This window comes from Barbus barbus (assembly GCF_936440315.1).
Source record: "Barbus barbus genome assembly, chromosome: 2".
Lineage (NCBI taxonomy): Eukaryota > Metazoa > Chordata > Actinopteri > Cypriniformes > Cyprinidae > Barbus > Barbus barbus.
The window spans coordinates 43,969,374-43,990,623 of record NC_136730.1 but is presented as its reverse complement, the minus strand read 5'-3'; the positions used below and the strand labels follow the sequence as shown (position 1 = coordinate 43,990,623).

At 36.0% G+C, this 21,250-nt stretch overlaps 1 protein-coding gene across 1 annotated transcript in view; it reads right to left on the bottom strand.

Annotated features, from left to right (window-relative positions):
* Window positions 1-20,134, bottom strand: part of hectd4 (HECT domain E3 ubiquitin protein ligase 4) — a gene marked incomplete at its 3' end in the record, with an annotated part of 79,719 nt that extends 59,585 nt beyond the window's left edge. Inside the window, exons 1-14 of the mRNA XM_079436454.1 lie at window positions 19,873-20,134; window positions 14,616-15,214; window positions 13,430-13,519; window positions 12,775-12,902; window positions 11,517-11,625; window positions 10,127-10,265; window positions 9,471-9,641; window positions 8,404-8,596; window positions 6,415-6,576; window positions 5,538-5,651; window positions 4,237-4,377; window positions 1,175-1,404; window positions 902-1,044; window positions 746-816 (exon numbers count right to left, since the gene is read on the bottom strand). Coding sequence (XP_079292580.1) covers window positions 746-816; window positions 902-1,044; window positions 1,175-1,404; window positions 4,237-4,377; window positions 5,538-5,651; window positions 6,415-6,576; window positions 8,404-8,596; window positions 9,471-9,641; window positions 10,127-10,265; window positions 11,517-11,625; window positions 12,775-12,902; window positions 13,430-13,519; window positions 14,616-15,214; window positions 19,873-20,019 — 2,437 coding nt within the window. The 5' untranslated portion in view covers window positions 20,020-20,134. The remainder of the gene's footprint in view (window positions 1-745; window positions 817-901; window positions 1,045-1,174; window positions 1,405-4,236; window positions 4,378-5,537; window positions 5,652-6,414; window positions 6,577-8,403; window positions 8,597-9,470; window positions 9,642-10,126; window positions 10,266-11,516; window positions 11,626-12,774; window positions 12,903-13,429; window positions 13,520-14,615; window positions 15,215-19,872) is intronic.
* Window positions 20,135-21,250: the final 1,116 nt, after the last annotated feature.

Sequence of the window (21,250 nt, the reverse complement as noted above, 5' to 3'; positions counted from 1 at the left end):
TGCTAACTTGACTTATAATTAAGTATGATTTCTGGGTAACACTTTACAATAAGGTTCATTAGTTAGCAACATTAGTAAACATGAACTAAGAATGAATAAGATTTATTTAATCTTAGTTCATGTTAATTTCAGCATTTGCTAATGCATTATTAAAATCACAAGTTGTGTTTGTTAACATTATTTATTTGTTAGTTCACAGTGCATTAACTAATGAACTACAGTATTTTCATTAACTAACATTAAACAAAGATTAATAAATAGTGTAATAAATGCATTGTCCATTGTTTATGTTAGTTAATACATTAACTAATGTTAAGTGAAGTGACATACTGCCAAGTATGGTGACCCATACTTGGAATTTGTGCTCTGCATTTAACCCATCCAACGTGCACACACACAGCAGTGAACACACACACAGCAGTGAACACACACACACCGTGAACACACACACACAGTGAACACACACCCGGAGCAGTGGGCAGCATTTATGCTGCAGCGCCCGGGGAGCAGTTGGGGGTTCGTTGCCTTGCTCAAGGGCACCTCAGTCGTGGTATTGAGGGTGGAGAGAGTGCTGGACATTCACTCCCCCCACCTACAATCCCTGCCGGCCCGAGACTCGAACCCGCAACCTTTGGATTACGAGTCCGACTCTCTAACCATTAGCCCACGACTTCCAACAACTGACACCTTATTGTAAAGTGTTACTGTGATTTCTGTACTGTGTGTGTCTATTTGCAATTCTCACCCTCTGTGAAAACAAATTTTAGCAGGCTGTTCAACTCCGATTCGCTCTGGTACAAGGTGTTTAAACCTGAGCTAATGAGGAAAAAAGAAAAATGGTTTATAGTTATTGCAGATATTCTTTGAATTTATTATTTTCTGACTTAATTTTAAGGCTCACCTGATGGCGAGACACACTTCTTTTTGTATGTCTGGCTCTATCTGATCGTGAGGAGCCATAAGTAACTGCCACAGCAACAGTCCTGAACGCTTCACACAGTCCCGGTTCTGCTCTGAATTTAGATTAAAAAACTGGAACACTACCTGGATAAAAATTTTTTAAAAATACATCGTTTCCATTAACAAAATTACCACTACTACAGAACAGCTTCATCAAAATTGATTGAAAGTCATTTAAATTTTTTCTGTTTTAAATAATCTAGCGAAACCCCACCTGAAAGACGACCAGAATGCAGCGGATGATGCAGGTGTCTCCGTTAACCATGGCCTTCTCCATGACGTCACATATGGAGTTGAAATGGCAGGCTTCCATGGGCTGTTTTCCTATAAAGGTTCCCAAGTGCAGATTACTGCTGGCCGCCAGCAGGTTGAGCTGATGGATGCACATGGCGCCGACATGATGGAGCAGCTGGTTTATCACTTTGGATGTGTCTATCATTTCTTCTGTCATAAAGAGTCAAAAACATATAGGGAAAATGATACAGATCATTTCTGCAGAAAATGTCATCACATTTAAAAAACAAAACAAAAACTTTGTATATCAAGTGGCCTATCATCAAAAACGTGCTCACCCTTGTGAAAAAGAAGTGCACTTAATTGTATTGAATGTGCACTTGCAGTGTACTTAAAATCTTAAAGGTATATTTAAAAAAACAATGAAAAGGCCACTTAAGTGACTCTTTTATGACTGTTTCTTAACACACTTAAGTACACTTTTAAGTTACCATTTTTATAATGTCAAATTAAAAGTTTTACTATAGATCACATTTTAAATCATAGTTTTAATAATCCTTTGTCGTGCTTTAAAGTAGTGCACTAATTTTTATGTTTTGACTAACAAATTAAAGCACACAAAGTACTTAATTATAATTTTAACTGTAATGTGTTATTTAAAATTAATATATTTTAAATTTACTAAATTGTAAGTTCATCATTAAAAATAGTTTTAAAAATATAGCTGCAAGCAGCAATTACGGGGCCAAGCACTCCAGCAGCACAATGAGGAGCTAAGCATAGCATGGAGCATCAGACCAACTGCAGAAATGATTAATTTAAGCCATTTTAGGATTATTTTAGTAAAAACGGCTGAAAAATCATATATAAACCTCTAGTAATATGACTTAATGGCTTATCACGTTTGACCGATAGGTGGCGCAATCGATGTGGTGTGTTCTGTGTGAGGTGACAATGGTACACACAAAGTTTGGTGTCAATATGCCAAAGCATTGCAGAGATATAGCCTCAAGTGTCATTTTGGCATCACGCCTCAAATTCGTTGCTGTAGTATGCGAAAACGGTTTTGTCTAAAGACACAAAATCCATGATCAAATTTGGTGAAAAGAAAATCAAAATGGTGGACTGGAAGTTTGGCTGACCATGGAAACGTTGGTATCACTGTTCTCAGCATGACCCAAGGAATCTATTAATACCAGTCTCCTTATAATAGGCAAAATTCACAGAAAGCTATTAGCATTTATTTAAAATTTCATTATAAGGAGGCATCACAAGGAGGCACTCTCTCTAAACTTTGAGTACTTTCAGGTCAGGGTCTCAATGGTATGTACAAAGTTCCGTAATGGTACGCCAATGTATTCGTAAAATATAGCATTTTATATCAAAATACTCCATTGTAGTCAATGGCAATTTCATGTTTTGTTCAATTATAGCGCCACCAAATGGTACAATCCCACCAATTTTTTGTGTGTCCTTAGAGTGTGTCAATTTTGGTGAAAATATCTCATTTTGTTTTGGAGTTATAGACATTTTTATATACGAGATGACAAAAAATTACTGACTGTCGACTTTGTTTGCATTTTTGTGCCAATTTTGGCAATTGGGCATGAATGTGCGACTGGCATGCTATGTTTCCGAATTTCCTACGGTGGTTTCGTGTCGATCGGAGTAACGGTTTCTAAGATATTGGTAAATGTTTTTTAAGCGCTAAAATGCAACGTTGTACAAACCATAAGACTAAATCTGGCTAGTTTGGTATCGCTGGACTCGGCAAGGATTCAGGAGTCAAAAAAGGTGACTCCCGTGAAAATAAGTCGACCACACCCAAAGTTATAAGCATGTGACTATTTGATTTTACCACTAGGTGGCGCTGGCTCGAAACTTCTCAGGCTCCTTCAGGGCATCGTGCTGATGACCCATACCGAGTTTCATTACGATATGTCAATGCGTTCGTTAAAATATAGCATTTTTATACAAAATTCAAAATGGCAGATGGTCAAAATGGCTGACATGGGACAATTGGATATGGTTCGACTCGGCATGGTGCACTGAATCTAAAGAGACCAGTTTCGTGATTTTTGGTTAAACCACTGAGAAGTTATAAGGCAAAAATAGCAAGTTTTCGTATCTCCTGACCACTAGGTGGCACTGCGCCGAAACACTGCAGGTCATGCTTGTTATAACACACACCAAGTTTGGTCTCAATACGCCAAACCCTTGCGGAGATATAGCCTCAGATCTATTTTTGCGTGCTTTTTATAGAATTTGTTTGCTCATTATTTGAGAACGGCTCAGTGAATCAACTTGAATTCCATAACATTTTGCCAGCATTGTCTGAAGATGATCTGAGCCAATTTTGGTGAGAATCGGACAAATTCGAAAAAGTAGGTTTTGCGAACAATTAAAAACAGCAAAACAACTAAACCTTGCGATTTTTGACTTTATTCGACTTGGCTTGAGCCAAGGATTCAGAGGAAAAATAATTGTCATTTTATGGCTTACGGTTATTAACATAAACATGAGTGAAAATTTGGACAAGTGGTGGCGCTAGAGAGTTTGAGCTAGAGACTCCAAATTTGCTATGGTTACTATTGACACTATTCTCTGTCAGTGTGCCAAATTTCACAACTTTCCCGCAAGCGGTTCTATGGGCTGCCATAGACTCAAGAGCAGAAGAAGAAGAATAATAACGCCAACAAAAACAATAGGTGCCATCCAACATATACATATTTTTAGTTAATCAAAAATGCCTGTCAGTACACTCAGCAACAGAAGTCATCATGAAATTTCATATAAAGATGCTCTTAAGTCCTACTTAAGTGTCAAAAACATGCGAAAGTTCAGCTGATTGCATTTGTGACCTGTGCTGGCAAAACGAGTTACAATGAGCAAATGTTCAAATAGGAGTTATTTTTTATTTTCACACTCTCCATTAAAAGTCCTTCAAAATGATATATGATTTGTTGGAATCGTACACCATACAAAAATCAATTCAAGCTAACTGTTTTGTACTTCCTGTTTACATGGGCATAGTTTCAGTACCTTTAGGCTGACTGATGACGTGACTGACGCCCAGTCGCTGGCACACATGATGGAAGGCCTGATTCCCAGGATTACACCACTGGTCCATGTAGTCGCTGGAGCACGTCCAGATTAAATTGTTACGTGCATCATAACAGGCCCCTGAAACAGCCATCATAAAAACACAACGTCAGTACTCGTATAACACTTCAAAATGATAGGGAAACTTGAAAAATGAAAATTGAAACCAGTTTTTTAAAGCTACACACTTTGTGGATAATTGTCATAAAAATAAATGTTCTGCTGTTTAATTCAATGAGCACTTCAAATTAGAGGTGGGAGATATGACCAATGTATCACGATATGACTAATTTTATATCACGATAACGATATACGGTATAGCACATAAAAGGTTATGATATTAAAATCTTTGATACCATAGAATTTCCACAATCCTTGTCACCAATGTCAATATCAAACTAATACAAGCCTAAAAAGAGACAAAAAAACAACAACTCGAGCTCACTGAAGATAAATAAACAGTCAGTGATGAAATAAGGATAAGAAACTAATTGCAAGCAATAGGACAAAAAACTACAATAAATAAACGCTACATAAATTGTGTAAATTAATTAGTCTTCACTGTGTTAATTATATCTATCTATGATATAATTACGAATATTGGACAGCTTCCCTTTTAAGACCAAAGTCCAGATCCAATATACTTTTACATGCGTTTTCTCTTTCAGCTGTTTACTCTCTCTTAAGACCTAAATCATTTTGTTTATGAGGATACTTGCAAAGACGGGGATTCTGACGCATATAAGTGTGTTTATGTAATCGTTCAAAGCCAATAAAGCGGCAAAAATAAATAAATGCGCGGTCCTCTCACACAGAAACAGAGACGGCGCACACATATAGCTCTGTTGTTTGTGTTTCAACGGCTGTTTTAAAAATACAGTGCTTAAAAACCCGTGCCCATGCTATAGATGTAGTCAGGAACGAGCTCCTCGTTTTGTTCTGGTCATTCTCCACCTGGTTCTGTCTCCCCTTCACGCCCCGTGGTGGTGTGTAAAGATCGCAGTCATCCAAATGATGAAAAAGTATTACCGTAAACAATGTATTTTGCGACACCACGAAATAAACGATAGAACATAATATGAAACGATCGACTTTTTATTTCATCCATCCGATATATATCGTCATATCGCACAGCCCTAGTTCAGTTGTAATATCGACTGCTGTCATTAAAAGAAGCACATGATCACCATGATTCCTTTAAGTGTTTGTGTCTGCTCCACCTCAAAATGTCTGATTCTTACCCAGTCCTGCAACCTGAGCCCCGCGACCCAGAGAACTTCCAGGAGCATCTACCAGATCAGCACGACTGCTAAACTGACCGTCAGCCAGGTTAAACACCAAACTAGACGCCAAGACTAGGAAAGAACACACAAATGTTAACAAGAGGTTGAGAATGTTTAATAAAAGCTCCAAAGTAAATCATCCCTGGATTTATTAAAGATCACTAGGTTTGGAAGAACACGAGGGTGAATAAATGATTGTTTTCATTTTTGGCTGAACTAACCGTAGTAAAAAAAAGCAATATTTTTTTTAAATACAATTATTTCATACTAAATATTTTCTGACATATTGCTCGAGACTTACTGATAAACTTCATTTGGAGTGCAACTTGTGCACAATGCACGACTATAAAATTGTGTTTTAATGTCACTATCGATGAGGATTGTATGATTTTTGAATAATATTGGTCTTTAAATGGAAAATATTTAAAGTGCACTTGAAGTATACTTCCACTATAGCACAATCAAATATACTTCAGTATATCTTTAGTTGGATTTCAGCACTACCTTCACACAATTAAAGTGCATTAAGTACCAAATTAGTTGTTCCAATTTAGTAGGCTTTAAGTTTACCGGTTTAGTATCCCAAACTGCATGCATTTTTATTAAATGCTTAAATATGTAAATATATATGTGCAGTATACTTTGCATAAAACAAATGTATTTAGTATATTTATTTTTCACTTAATTGTTAAATATTTGATTAAGTAACTGTGATGTTAAGAATGGATAACGTTAAATGGTTAATCACCATTCCGACACTATCCATGACAGAGTTCAGTATGAAATGATGATAAAATAACACGTTAAATGTTTGTTTAGGGTATAAAGATCTTACTCTTGAGGGAAGAAAGGCCACTGGAGCCACCGAACAGCGACCGTGTTGCCGAGCTCCCAGCTACACCTGGAACAGGTGCCAGCATCACCAGATACGTCCCACATACATACATCGGTGTCTTCCTCAGTGTTTTTATAGACAGACCACAGCTTGTGTTGACTACTGGGACGACAGAAAAAACAAGAGACCACGATCAACATTGCAATGAAACTACAGTGAAGAATTACAGCACAGCACAGCACAGATGTGAATTTGGAGTTGTGGCTGTTTTGTCTATTTTTCCCATTTGCTACAGTTATTAGAATTAACTAAAACTAAAACCATAACAAAAATGTTACTTGAAATAAAATGAAACTGAAAATAAAACATGCATTTTAAATGTTAAAATAACTTATTTAAAAAAGAAAACTTAAACTTACTTTATTCCAGATAGCTGCCAAGGAAACATTTCTCATTAACCTGATGTACTGAAATAACCAAAACTAAAAACTACTGATAAAACAAACTATAACAGCATCTCAATGATACTAAAAAAAAAAAAAAAAAAAAAAAGTTGGTGTATACATCCAAAACCCCAAATTGGTGCAGGACAAAAAAAAAAAAAAAAGACAAAATTGCTTGGACAAAAAGCAGCACATTTTTTGTGAAATTGAAATATAACACTATAATATATACTAATATAGCACTTGCAAATTATTGCTCTTTTCTTGGTTTTGATTGCTTCTATTCTCCTCGTTTGTAAGTCGCTTTGGATATAAGCCTCTGCTAAATAACAAAATGTAAATGTAAATAACAAAACTAAATTGAAATTTTAAAACAAGCTCCAAATCAACTAAGTAACACAAATAAAAGAAATCTCTTCATATAAACAAATTAAGTCATTGTCTGTGCTCTTTCCATTGAAAATTAGAGGCAACCACTGCATTTTAAGCATCATCCAAACAAAGATGCTGCATACATGCAACATGAGCAGTTTATAATCTAAATTAGATTTGTATAATTTCCAAATTTGAAGCAAAAACAGAATGGTCTGACTTCAGTTTTGTGAAACTACTGTATACATAAAAAATATCTGCAGGAAATGAAACAGCAGACGAGCTGAATGAGACGCAGATTCAGTCTCTGCCAGCAGGTGGCGCTTTAAGCGTTCCTTGGTTTCTTATGAACTTTAATATGCTTTGTACAGAGGCAAGATGAAAAGAAAAAATACCATCTAAACTTTTCTAAAGACAGCAAGTTCCCCTCAGACATACATTCATATAAACTCTTAATCCTAATTGAATTACGATTTGTTTAGCATCTGAACCGATTTGAATCGTCACATATTTGAATCGATTTTCAACCGGCTCGCGGTTAATCGTTACATCCCTAATGTTGTGTATTTAAATATATTTGTAATCACACATTTGTAATGATGAAGTTGCAATTAAGTTGACTTAAAATATATTACCTTCAAATGTAATAGCAAATAACACACTACAGTTTAAATTATAATCAAGTACTTTACAAGTGCTTTAGTATGTTAGTCAACACATCAAAATGATTATTAAAACCTCATTTTAAAATGTACTTTAAAGTAATAGGTTTAATTTGACATTACTACAAAGGTCACTTTTTAAAAGTGTACTTAAGTGTGTTCAGAAACAGTCATGAAAGTGTCTCTTTAAGTCACTTACATTTACATTTATGCATTTGGCAGACGCTTTTATCCAAAGCGACTTACATTGAATTCAAGTTACAGTTTTTACATTTGATCAGCTCTTGCTTTCCCTGGGAATCGAACCCATGACCTTGGCGTTGCTAGCTCTACTATTTGAGCGACAGGAAAGCCACTTAAGTGTCCTTTTATTTCATTAACATTATATTACAGGTTAGTACAGTTTTTGAAAAAATATAATTTTCACAATGGCTCCCATTATTGTAGCAACTAAGCCAAAGAAGCTGGTGCTTGGGAACAGCCGAGGCACAAACAACATACAGCAGCATTACCCGACTGCTCCTCTTTGACGGGGTTGCTGATGGCGGAGCCGGTGAGAGCAGCCAGCGTGGACGAGTGCGAGGCACGAAAGCGGGACATACGGCTCAGGAGCAGCTCATTCAAACACTTCGATGACTCGCCATCCTTTCGTGACAGGATTACCCGATCCTGTATAGGACTGGCCACACATAGACCCGACTCCGTCTGCAAAAAACAAAACAGATATTGGGAGCTCGTGAAGTGAGGGTTCATTGAACACTTATTTACTTGCTACATTTATGATAATTCCCTTGTGAAAAGAAGTGCACTTGTAGTGTACTTCAAATTTTAAATAAGATATTTTTAAAAACTGGACTTGCAGATAATATAATGCTAATAAAATTAAAGCCCAGTTAAGTGACTTAAAGAGAGACACTTTCATGACTGTTTCTGAACACACTTAACTACACTTTTAAAAAGTGACCTTTGTAATAATGTCAAATCAAAAGTTTTGCTTTAAAGTACTTATTTTGATGTGTTGACTAACATGCTAAAGCACATCTAAAGTACTTGATTATAATTTTAACTGCAGTTTGTTATTCGATATTGCATTTAGAAATAATATATGTACTCAATTGCAGCTTCATTATTAAAATTAAGAATTAAAAATGTATTTAAATACATGGCATACAAGTTTCAATAGAAATTACATTAAAGTCAATTTTGGTTTAGCATAAATGCTTGTCCGTACGTTCAGCAGTACTTTAACAATATTTCAAAGACAATAGAAGTAATTTTGAAATCACATGTAAAGATGCTTAAGTGGGTCAAAAAGCACACTCAGCTGATTACATTAAATATAAATTCAAAGTATAATATTTTTTAAATTAATAGCAAATAATATGCACTTAAGTGTCAGAAAACATTACATTCAGTTCACACTTAAGTATATTGCTTTGCATAAGTATGCTAAAGTGTGCTTCATTTTCACAAGGGTTGCCAGTCATTGCATGCAACAAAAAACTAATGCAAAATGCAACTACAAAACTGCACAAAGAACAACGAAATTAGCAAGTCTGATAATAGCAAAGTCTCATACCGTTAGCCTGAAGACATCCATGAAGACTGAGTGGCCTTTCTGGGTTTTCTCGTTGATGCTGACAGGTGACCAAACCCAGTAGAGGTAGGTACCATCAGAACACAGACGCAGGCTGGTCAAGCTGCTGCCCACTGGGAAATGATGAAGCGGCATCGCTACTACTTGGGAAACCTTCAACAGAGAGAAACAGGGAACTAGAAGCTTCCACAAACAAAGAACTCATTAAAAATGTCTCTTTTTTTTTGTCCCATAAGATGCTGCACACAGATGAAACTAATTCACACAGGTTTGGAGAGTGAGGGAGAGTAAATGATGACAGGGTAACTGTCCCTTTATGTTATCGTGACAACCATAGTAGACAAAGTGTAATGCATAAAAAAAAACCTAAAAAGTTGACATTCAGCATCCATTTTTCTACCAACATATGCTGAAACATCAACTAAAAGTGAGATGTTATCCAAAGTGCACATTGCATCAGTAACAACTCAACAAGCATGTCCACAAATCATGCAAAGGTTTTATTTTCAAGCATACTTAGAAATAATACACTTTAACACATTAAAAATGATACGAGTAGAAATATCCAAATACATACTTGCAATGTCAATTTGAAAGTGCAATGTGAAGAGTGATGGTTTGAGATGCATGGGTCGTACCTGCAGTGTGAAGGGGTCGATGACCTGGCATAGCTGATGAGGTTTGGTGTCAAAAGAGGCTGGACGGTGGAGCAAAAAGCCACTGCTGTGTGCCACCCACCCCGCCTCCAGCTCCTCATTCCGACAGTACACAAAACCCCTGGGAGGAAGCGCAGAGGACAAAGTTTTAGGTACATAAAATATTGGTTAAAGTTAGGGTAGGTGATTTCAGAGAACCTAGCAATAGTACATTTAGACCACTTCACTTAGTGATTGTTATTGGGATGTGAAAAGACTTCAACCAGCATAAAAAATGTCTTTGAACCAAATCACCTACCCTGCCATAAATAACACAGTGTTTGTGTGTGTGTGTGAGTGTGAGTGTGAGTGTGAGTGTGAGTGTGCGTGTGTGAGTGTGTGAGAGTGTGTTTGCATACATTTCTAAATTCTGATAATTACTTCCTATCCAGTACCGTTATTGATAACTAAACTATTAAAAATAGTTCCCATTAACTGAAATAAAAAAATATAGATTTAGATAAAAACAAAGTTAAGTAAACTGAAAAAAATCTAAACGGACATTTAAAAACTAATAAAAATGACAAAAGCACATATCAAAATGATTAAAACTTAAAATAAAATGACAGCTGAAAATATAAAGACCTAGTTCAAAATGTTTATAAATACTATAATAGTATACAAATAATACTAAAATAACACTATTCATATAGTCCATTATATTTGCAAAATCCTGGTCATGCACGAAATCCAAATTAACTGGTTTCTCTGGAAAAGTCTTAATAGAGTTGTATGGGTTTCAGACAGTAAATGTTATGCATCAACTTATATAAATGCTATATATCAACTTATACAAGAGAATGTGTTCATTCAGATGGTACACAAGCTGCCATTTAAAATGAATTAACCTAATCAAAAAACTAATTAGAATTCAGATACTTTACAATAGTTTTTGTCCTGAAATAAATTATATTTGTACACAGAAACTAACAACATCCACTGTGACTTCAGCAGGATTTCTAAGTGGTTAAACTGTTACACACATCCCGGTCTCCTCTATTATGTTGAAATTTTCATTTAGGCAAAATGATTTCTTATTTTTAACATTTTAGTTGAAACATGTTCAAGCCATTTCTTTATGAGATTCACCCATAAGACTGAGGAAGTGTGAGAAGTTGACATTTAAGAGAGGAAAGACACACTGACGTTCACTGACAGCAGAATTTCACAGGGTCCAAACATCTAACAAATATAGTTGCTCACAGAGCAGAAATGAGAAAGACAGCAGAACAAAGCAGGAGCTGTAGAAAGAGCACAATAGTGGCCTGGAGGTTACTGGCACAAACAGGAGAGCAGGGCAGGAGGTGAAGTGGTGGTTGTGTTGTAGAGTTACCTCAGCGTCCCATGCTGCCCCGAGCCCAGCTTGCTTAAGCACTTCCCAAAAGAGTTTGTCGTGTAGAGATAGAACCCATCTGTAGCCAGGCTGCGGCCCAGGTCTGTGTCTGAAACGGGCAAACAGAGAGAGAAAGATGACAGAGAGTGTCTGAGGAGGCAAAAGACAGCAGCGCTGGGAGACGCACCGGAAATTCACTTTCAGAGGGAAACATTACTTATAGTCAACAGCAAAATAGGAGCAGGGATTGTGCTGGCATGCTTAGGGCCCTATGAAATCCATTTTTTCCCCAAATTCCAGTCGGTTTCCATTTTTCTTGAGAGAGAAAAAAAAAATATATTTTCTGGATTCCATTTTTAATGGTAAATTGAATAGTAATAAAAAAAAGCATATATAAGTAATTTAAATCATTAAGCTTACAATTTAACAACAATTTCTTAAAAGTTAAACCAAAAGTACATTTTTATGGCCATATTTCAAATTTAATTCAGCTTTATTTTTCACAAATACCTTTTTTTGTCTTTTTGTTTGTATTAAATTTTACTTTAATGGTTTAGTTCAATTTTAATAATCCAAAACCTGTCTAATCAATTGAATAGAAAATGTTGTTGTTGTTGTTTTTTTCAGCAAATTCTGTGTTGTCTCTCTTAATTTTCCAGGAGTTATGATTTAATACAACTTCATTATCAAAAAAAGTTATGTAATCAAATGAAAAAGTAACAATTCCTTTTATTTTTTGGCAAACATAGTGCTGCACAACAGGTTTACTGTTAAAAGTAAAACATATTTTGCATGATATTCCTTCAAAAAAATTTAATTATGTTTATTACTATTATTATTATTATTTGAGAAGTTCATTTTACTGTAGTTACATATTTCTGTTAAAATGTCTTTAAGTTAAACCAGATTTTATTTTGAAGGGTTGTCATGAAGACCACACAGAAACACAAAGAACATGCAGACTACATTTAAATAGCTTCATATTTGCACAGTCTGTTTACCGTTTATTATTCACAGGTACTAGTCCATATTGCGGTTTAAGTATACAGCCCTACTTTTGATTTATTCATCCAAAATTTGTCAAAATCCATGACATCCCATGTTATACTGTAAATTCCATTTTCATGACTGGTTTCCGCGATTCTGTGCATGTTTTCTGCATCGTGGAAATCATAAGGCCTTTCTGAAATGGAATAAAAGAGTTTCTCCTGTGGTAAATGTGTTGAATAGTTGTTTTTGTGTCAGCTGTGTGGCTCACCTTTACTCTCTGCTCCAGCGGCGCTGCTCTCTGGTGTGGGCAGCATGTCCTCAAAGCCCCACGAAACACTGTGTTTACCCCCTAACAAACAGGACGGTGAGCCTGGACCTCCCTCAAGAAGCAGCAGTCTGCAGGTGAGAGGATATTACGCAATCTTGAGAAGCAAATCAGCATATTAGAATGATTTCTGAAGATCATGTGACACTGAAGACTGGAGTAATGATGCTGAAAATACAGCTTTGATCCACAGAAATAAATTACATTTTACAATACATTCACATAGAAAACTGTAATACTAAATTGTATTATTAGCTCACAACGTTACTGTTTTTACTAACTTTTGATCACATAAATGCAGCCTTGGAGAGCAGAAGAGATTTTTTTTCAAAAACATTTTAAAAAAATCATAATTACTCTCAACTTTTAAACAGTCACATGACCAAAGCAGTTTAATTTCTGTTTGCCATTCTGAAAAATCATGTCAATAAAGCTCAAGAAAAAACAGCCAGTAAAACCTTCATAAAATACAACGACGACTAGTAAAGTTACAGTTTTAAGACTGGTTAATAATTCCCAGCCTGTTATTCTGCACCATTCATAAGAGTTAACAGATAACAGAAGCAGTTTAATGTGTTCACAGACAGTAATAGCTCACCTGTAGAGAACATCAGCCACTGGAAGCTGACCCAGGTCTGTCTGTTTCTGCAGCAGGTGGACCGTGTGAATGAACGTCTTGAGGGAACCCCTGCAAACACAGACAACAACAGAGTTTTTCCTTTATATCAGTATATAGTGATGCATGTATAGCGATGAAATCAACAGAGACTCCTTCCTAGACATATCAGATCAAAAGTGTTTGAAGGAGAGGCACGGAGTACTTTAGTACTTTAGTAAAGTGCTGTGTGTCTCAGCTTACCATTTATAATTGACTGGATAAAAGGGCCAAAAATGCATAGAGAGTACCATACTTAACAACCGGGGTAACCATACTGAGAGATAAACATTTTAACTAACTAACTAACAGATATCATCATAATTCCTAATGTTCATTTTGAAAATTGTGCTTTGCAACTTTTAATATGAAATAAAGTCTCAGCTTTCAAATTATGTTAATTTGATCATTATCATGTCTCATATAATCACTCATCACATTTACCTCAGGAAAGACAATCGATGTTCATAAACCTGTTAATCAGCTATGAATAAAAATAAAAAAACCCTAGAGAGAAGCACTTATAGGGACGCAAGGGTGTGGAACATTTCTGGAACATTCTAGAGTGGGGAATTTGGGGAATTTTCCGGAAATATTGCACAACCCTAATTACATATTAATTATGTTTTTACTCAACCTGTTGACTTCATCATGTAATGCATGCTTGAATAAATCTGTCATGCAAACAGGTTTTACTGTTTAAATCTTCATATTTCAACAATAAATTGGAGTAGAAACATAATTCTGTTATGAAAAAGTTGACACAAAAACTGCCTTATGTGCAATATAACTTCGAACAACTCAGTTTTAAGTGTTGATTTATTAAATAAATGTGATTTAGGGGTGGGCGATATACCGGTAGAGATTTTCGATTATCGTCTCTATCACGGTTACACACTCATGTGACGTTTCTGTGCTATGTGGTCACAAAAATGTATCGTTTGCATGCGTTGCACAACCCTAATTAAACACACCTGAAGCAGCTAATCAATGCAAAAAAACATGGTGACATTAATTTTTATGTAAATATAATGGGCAATATATTGTGTCAACAAAAATGATTGAGGTCATGTAAATATATTGTGCGAAAAGTCGATATATTGATTATTGCGACAGGTACTGCGCTCACCTTGCACATGATAGAGCCACTAGAGCAGCTGCTGCGTTCTGCCTCTGCTGCTGGGTGAGCAGTGGTCTTGCCTGTGCCGTACCCTCCAGCTCACTCTTCTCCTCCAACCAGGAGCAAAGCAACCTCTCCAGGCCATTAAGGCAGTCTGCAGGCTCCTTGCCCAGGCTGAGGGGCTGGCAGTCACGCAGACACGCGAGCAGGACCTCAGCGGTGACGCCGCAGAGCGCAGGGTCGTGCCGAGTTTGCGACTGCAGTAGTGGAAAGACCAACAGGAGGGCGACGCGTGAGGTAAATGGCGCCTGATCGGTGCCGGCGGGCATCGGAGGGTGGTGAGGATGGTGGTGATGTTGAGGTTGCAGGAAGCCTTGTCGCTTAAGCAGGGCCAGCATCTCGTCGTCAGACCCTCCGGCGCTCCCTGGGACGACCCCGTCATGCTCCTGCTGCTCCTCCAGGGCCAGCTGTCGCTGCGCCCCCCACAGTCCACGCAGAGCATTGAGACGGTACTCCAAAAGTCTGGTGTAAGCGTTACTCTGGTTTCCGCAGACGGCTCGCAGGCGCTCGGCGAGCTCTACTGGGTTCTTGGTCTCAAATGACAAGATCTGCAAGAGCACAGAAAAAAAAATCTGAAGCATATTTTTGACCCTCATCAGGTTAATTTAAAATTAGCTACTTGCTTCAACGCTGTCAAATTCAGGGATTGTATCTAACAATTCAAGTGAAAATTAAAAAAAAAAAAAAAGATTAAGTATGTACAACCCTTTAAAAACTATAATGGGAACATACGTATCCACAAAATTATTAGTAGAATTATTCATGTTGTTTACTAATTAATTGTTATTTTAGACATATTAGTAAAAAAAAAAAAACACTAATAGTATAAAATGTATATTTCATATATATATATATATATATATATATATATATATATATATATATATATATATATATATATATATATATATATTCATTGTGCATACTTTTATTTGTATTTAGCCTACATACGAACAAGAAATGTGAAATCACTGCCAAATAAACAAGACTCTCAGACCTTATTAATATTAATATCTTTAACTTCAAACTATAACACACACTACCAGTCAAATGTTTTTGAACAGTAAGTTGTTTTAAAGAATTCTCTTCTGCTCACCAAGCCTGTATTTATTTGATCAAAAGTACAGAAAAAAACAGTAAATTTTAAGAATATGTTTTCTATTTAAAATAAATGTTTTCTATTTGAATATATTTTAAAATATAATTTATTCCGGTGATTTCAAAGCTGAATTTTTAGCATCATTACTCCAGTCACATGATCCTTCAGAAATCCTTCTAATATTCGGATTTTCTGCTCAAAAACCTATTATTAGTGTTGTTTAAAACAGCCAAGTAGATTTTTTTCAAGTTTCTTTGATGAATAGGAAAAAAACAGCATTTATAGAAATCTTTTGTAACAGTATAAATGTCTTTATCATTTTGATCAATTTAAAGCATAATAATATAATTTTACAAAAGCTTTTTATTTCAGATACATCTTTGGATCTTTATATTCATCAAACAATCCTGAAAAAATATACTCAACTGTTTTAACAATTGATAATAATAATAATAATAAAAAAAAATGTTTCTTGAGCAGCAAATCAGCATATTAGTATGATTTCTGAAGGATCATGTGACACTGAAGACTGGAGTAAAGATGCTGAAAATACAGAAATAAATTACATTTTAAAATATACACAAATAGAAAACAGTTGTTTTAAATAGTAAAAATATTTCACAATATTACTGCTTTTTATTTTGGAGCAAATAAATGAAGGCTTGGTGAGCAGAAGATAATTCTTAAAAAAACATTAAAAATCTTACTGTTCAAAACTGGTAGTGTAGGCTGATTATTCTTACAGATTGAAACAAATGTGCTTCATCCAGGTTAAAGAATATGAGAAGCGCTCGGAGTTGCTGCAGAAAAACAGAAAACAAAATTGAGCAACAGCAAAAACGTATTGCTGGAGACGGGCTTATTATTGAAAATGCAAACTGATTCTCTGCCAGCAGGAGGCGCTCTGAGAGCGGTAGAACTAGCGGTTTCCCCAGGAACGGCTGTAATCAAGCTCCGCTCATGAACACTACTTTATCAGATAAAATTAAAATGCCATCGAAACTTTTCTGAAGACAGTCAGTTGCCTTCAGAGATGCATTCATATAAAACACCCGCGCCGCGTTTTGATTTTCAAACGTGCAGTGCTCATGTTTATTCAACGAAGTCAAACGCCACAAATAAATCAATGCATGGGAAACACTGGTAATGTATATCGAAAAATCATATCACCGTTACTGAAAAACATTATATCGCGATATAGATATTGAATTAATGTGTCCAGCCCAATGCAATATTCTTCAAATATTGGTCAATAACAACATATATCACAATATATACATTGCCATGGAACAAGTCAAACTAATTTTTTTTGTTATATATTCATATTTGAAGGGTCATACAATCAATAAATGATCAAAAGTATTAAAAAATACTGTTTTATCTATTCTACCTGCTCAACACTGTTTCTTTAATTCAAGCAGGTAGGTATTTCCTTTCTAGCTGAGCGTTTCCCTTTGATTCCTCTCCATTATACAGTTTGCCCAATTTCAGGTTGCAGCTCACAACATTCCTGGCAACTCGATATAATTATTTGATATAAATGCGCAATTAATCTGGCTATTACTCTAAGGTAATTTGCTCAGTGCGTGACAAACAAGGCCTGGTTCCACTGGCTTAAGTTAAAAGAAGCACACAAAACTTGCTTCATTTCAAGATGGACATGACTGAAAGTCAGAAGTTTATTCTGTTACTGAACAAAAACGTCTCCCCATGCTGAAAGATCCATTTGCATTTATTCAGTAGCGTTTTGACATCCATGCTGAAAATGGTAAAATTACTTAATATATAAGCGCCCTTTCTAATGCCCTTTGCATTTTTCATACATCAAACTTTAGACTCACTGATGTCACTTTGTTCACTCTTAAACTGAACTTTTGCCAGAAAGAAGATTAGATTCACTGTTGCTACCTTTTCAAGTTCAGTTTTATTTCTAGAGCACATTTAATTCTAGAGCACGAAACAAGGCTCGACCAAAGTGCTGCACAACAAACAATAATATATAACAAGGAGAAAATCAGTAAACAAATTAAAACCATTCACAAACCAATACAACAATAAAAAAAGCACAAACAGCAACAGCAAGATGGCAACAAACGAGAGGAAAAACAATCAGATGGATGGAAAGGAGGAGAAGAGGTTTCTGGAGATGTTTCTCAGATGGGCATGGCCTGTAGTTTTGAAGTCTTGCTACAGTATTTAGTGCCACAAAAAACTAAACTAAAAAAAAAAGTGATTTGAATGCATGACACGTCATAATTAGGTGTCCCCCCCCCAAACAATGCATGCACAAACACCCATAAAGAGAGAGAGAGGGAGAGAGAATGATCTGAATGATAAACTGTTTAATTCAGAAGATAGGCTACCTTAACTCAAGCCATAATGAATGTAACGTGCTGAAACATATTTAATATAATAAACAGAACCCAATGACAGCACTTATAAACGTAACAGTCCAACAGCTCATAAGGCTAGGACATTTCCATTTCAAAAAATGGGACCCCTACAGGCAATAGATACGAGATGGGAGGAAAAATATACTTCAATATCTTCTGTCGCAATTATATCGCTGAGTAATTATACTGCATATAAACTGGAGGAAATGCATCATGTACGTAGACAAGTGCAATGCCCACAAGTGTGGTATTGGGACGGGCCCTGACAGTAGATGCATCTCAGTTTGCATACTATACTATGCTATTTTGTAGTATGCATAGTGTGAGTAAGTGTGCACTCACTGAAAATTCCATAAAAGAACAAACAGAGCAATTCCAGGAGGTGCACAGGCCCTAGAAAGTGCTCTTCAAATACCAGATGGTGCACTTAATTAACCAAAGTGTGCACCAGACGGCAGAGCAGCGCTTTTCAAACCGGAGCCCAGGTTCAAATAATGTAAAAAAATTTTAAATAAATAAAATAATAAAAATACTCAAATAAATAAATATTTGATTCAACTAAATAAGAACATAAATGGGTAATTTAGTAAATAAATTAGCGCTGTCAAACGATTAATCACATCCAAAATAAAATATTTTGTTTGCATAATATATGTGTGCTGTGTATATTTATTATGTATATAAACACACACACATGCATGCATATATTTGAGAAAAATATGCTATGTTTATATATTAAATCTATTTATTTTTAATAGAAATTATATAAATATAAACATGTAAATATTTGCAAATATATATACATATATGTGTGTGTATTTATATACATAATATACACAGAACACACATATATTATGCAAACAAAAACTTATTTAGTACGCGATTAATCGTTTAACAGAATTAAAATAAATAAATAAATATCAAACAGTACAGTACTACAATCAGTAATAATCTAAACATTTTCAAAATAATATTAAATGAATTTTTCACTATAAAAATTAGGTCTTTATGCAAGAAACTATTTAGAGTCCTTTTAAATATTAAGATGAGGGACCCTTGTACGAAGACTATCATATTTTATTACTTTAATAAATCACTTATGGAGGAAAATGACTGTGTGCTTTGGACAACATTTGTATTAAAGCGTTTAGGTTTCTGTAATAGTAGGGAAAACCCTGTCGAGGTAAATGTCACTATTATAACAATAAGTTGTCATATTTGGACGTTCTACATCAAAACTGCATATATTGTCTTAAACGTATGTGTTTATATTGTAAGATGAATCAGGTCAATATCTGGCGAGAGATTCAGCTCCTCTAATAACACTAACTAGCCTGTCTGTGCTATGCTAACGCGTCAAACACCACAGACACACACAAATATGACATATACATTCACAATAACAACCTTAAACATGACTTTATAAGCTTCGTTAACGTCAAGGCATATCGATCTGCCGTTAAATTCTGCTTTTGTGGCAATACTATTCTGATTCTGCTCATAACGGGCTTAGAGTATGTTTACATCAACTAACATAAACACGATATGTGATTTAACACCACAACAACAACAGCCTTTTATTATTAGCATGTTGCTATCTGACAAGCCTGTTTTGGCCGAGTCCCGAGTTAAGTTTGGTGTTAAGCTAATGAAGTTCAGGTCTAATGCTATCGCTAATCGCAGTCTATATGAAAAGGATATAATAAACGCACACCTCCTGCTCGGATTCCGCTTGTTCAGACACTCCGATTTCACTGGGCAGCTCTGCCAGGTCCGTGACCCGAATTAGTCCATCGTGAAGGAAAATAGTCTCTTCCTTCACTGACAGCCACTGGGAAGAATCCACAGCACCTGATCCCATCTCTTTCTCTCCTCCGAGGAAAAAGGGCAAAGTGGTCAAACATCAAATTCAACGCGCGACGGGATCAGATTCAGCGCGAGCCGGCGACAGATAACCGCATCATCACTGAGCGCTCGCGCAGATCATGTACGACGCCCTGCGATGCGATGCGACGCGACGCGATACGATGCGAGGCCTCGCTGCGGATCGATCCGTGTTTTCGGAAATCGGTGGGCGTGACACAGGGACAGATCATTCGCTCTCTTTCCAAACTTGACACAATTGCGCAGTTCTCGAATTGATGCTCGCGCGCTCTGCGCCGAATGCAACCGAGTTCACGGCATAAACCCAGCAGCTGTCAGTCAGACGCCATGCTAAGCCAATTCAGTTACGCTGCAGTGTAAGATAAACACGTGCGTTCAAATTTATTATTTATTTAAAATTAAATTTAAAACCCAACAGGTGGAATCCAAAGCATAATTTGCTTCTCTTAAACCCTAAGTACTGTATACTTCAGTTTTTAGTCATAGACTAGGTTATGCATACAGTGTGCATGATGCCCAAAGTACTGCATACTTAATTTTTATGTGCATACTATAGTTACCATACACAGTACACATTTTTTATATGCAATATTTCAATTCTAGCATGCTTACAGTGTGCATGAAGTCCAAATTACTGTATACTTTGGTTTGTGTACAATGCACATAAAGACCAAAGTATACTTAGGTTTTATGGCTATGCTAGGGCAAGTTTAGGCTCACTTGAAGCCCAAGGTTTAATTCAGTTTACATAAGCTAGGGAGTACGTACAGTGCATGTGATGCACAGAGTACTATATACTTAGGTTTTACGTGTACGCTACGCTATGAATACTGTGCTTGTAAAGTCCAAAGTACTACATACTTCATTTTTATATGCATACTAGGGTATGCTTACCATACAGTACACATTTTTTATATGCAATTCTTGCATGCTGTGCATGAAGTCCAAATTACTGTAGCCTATACTTTGGTTTGTGTACAATGCACATAAAGACCAAAGTATATTTAGGTTTTATGGCTATGCTAGGCTATGCATACTGTGCTTGTAAAATCATAAGTACTACATACTTCAGTTTTATGTGCATACTAGGGTATGCTTACCATACAGCACACATTTTTATATGCAATGCCAGCATGGATACAGTGTGCATGAAGTCCAAATTACTGTAGCCTATACTTTGGTTTGTGTACAATGCACATAAAGACCAA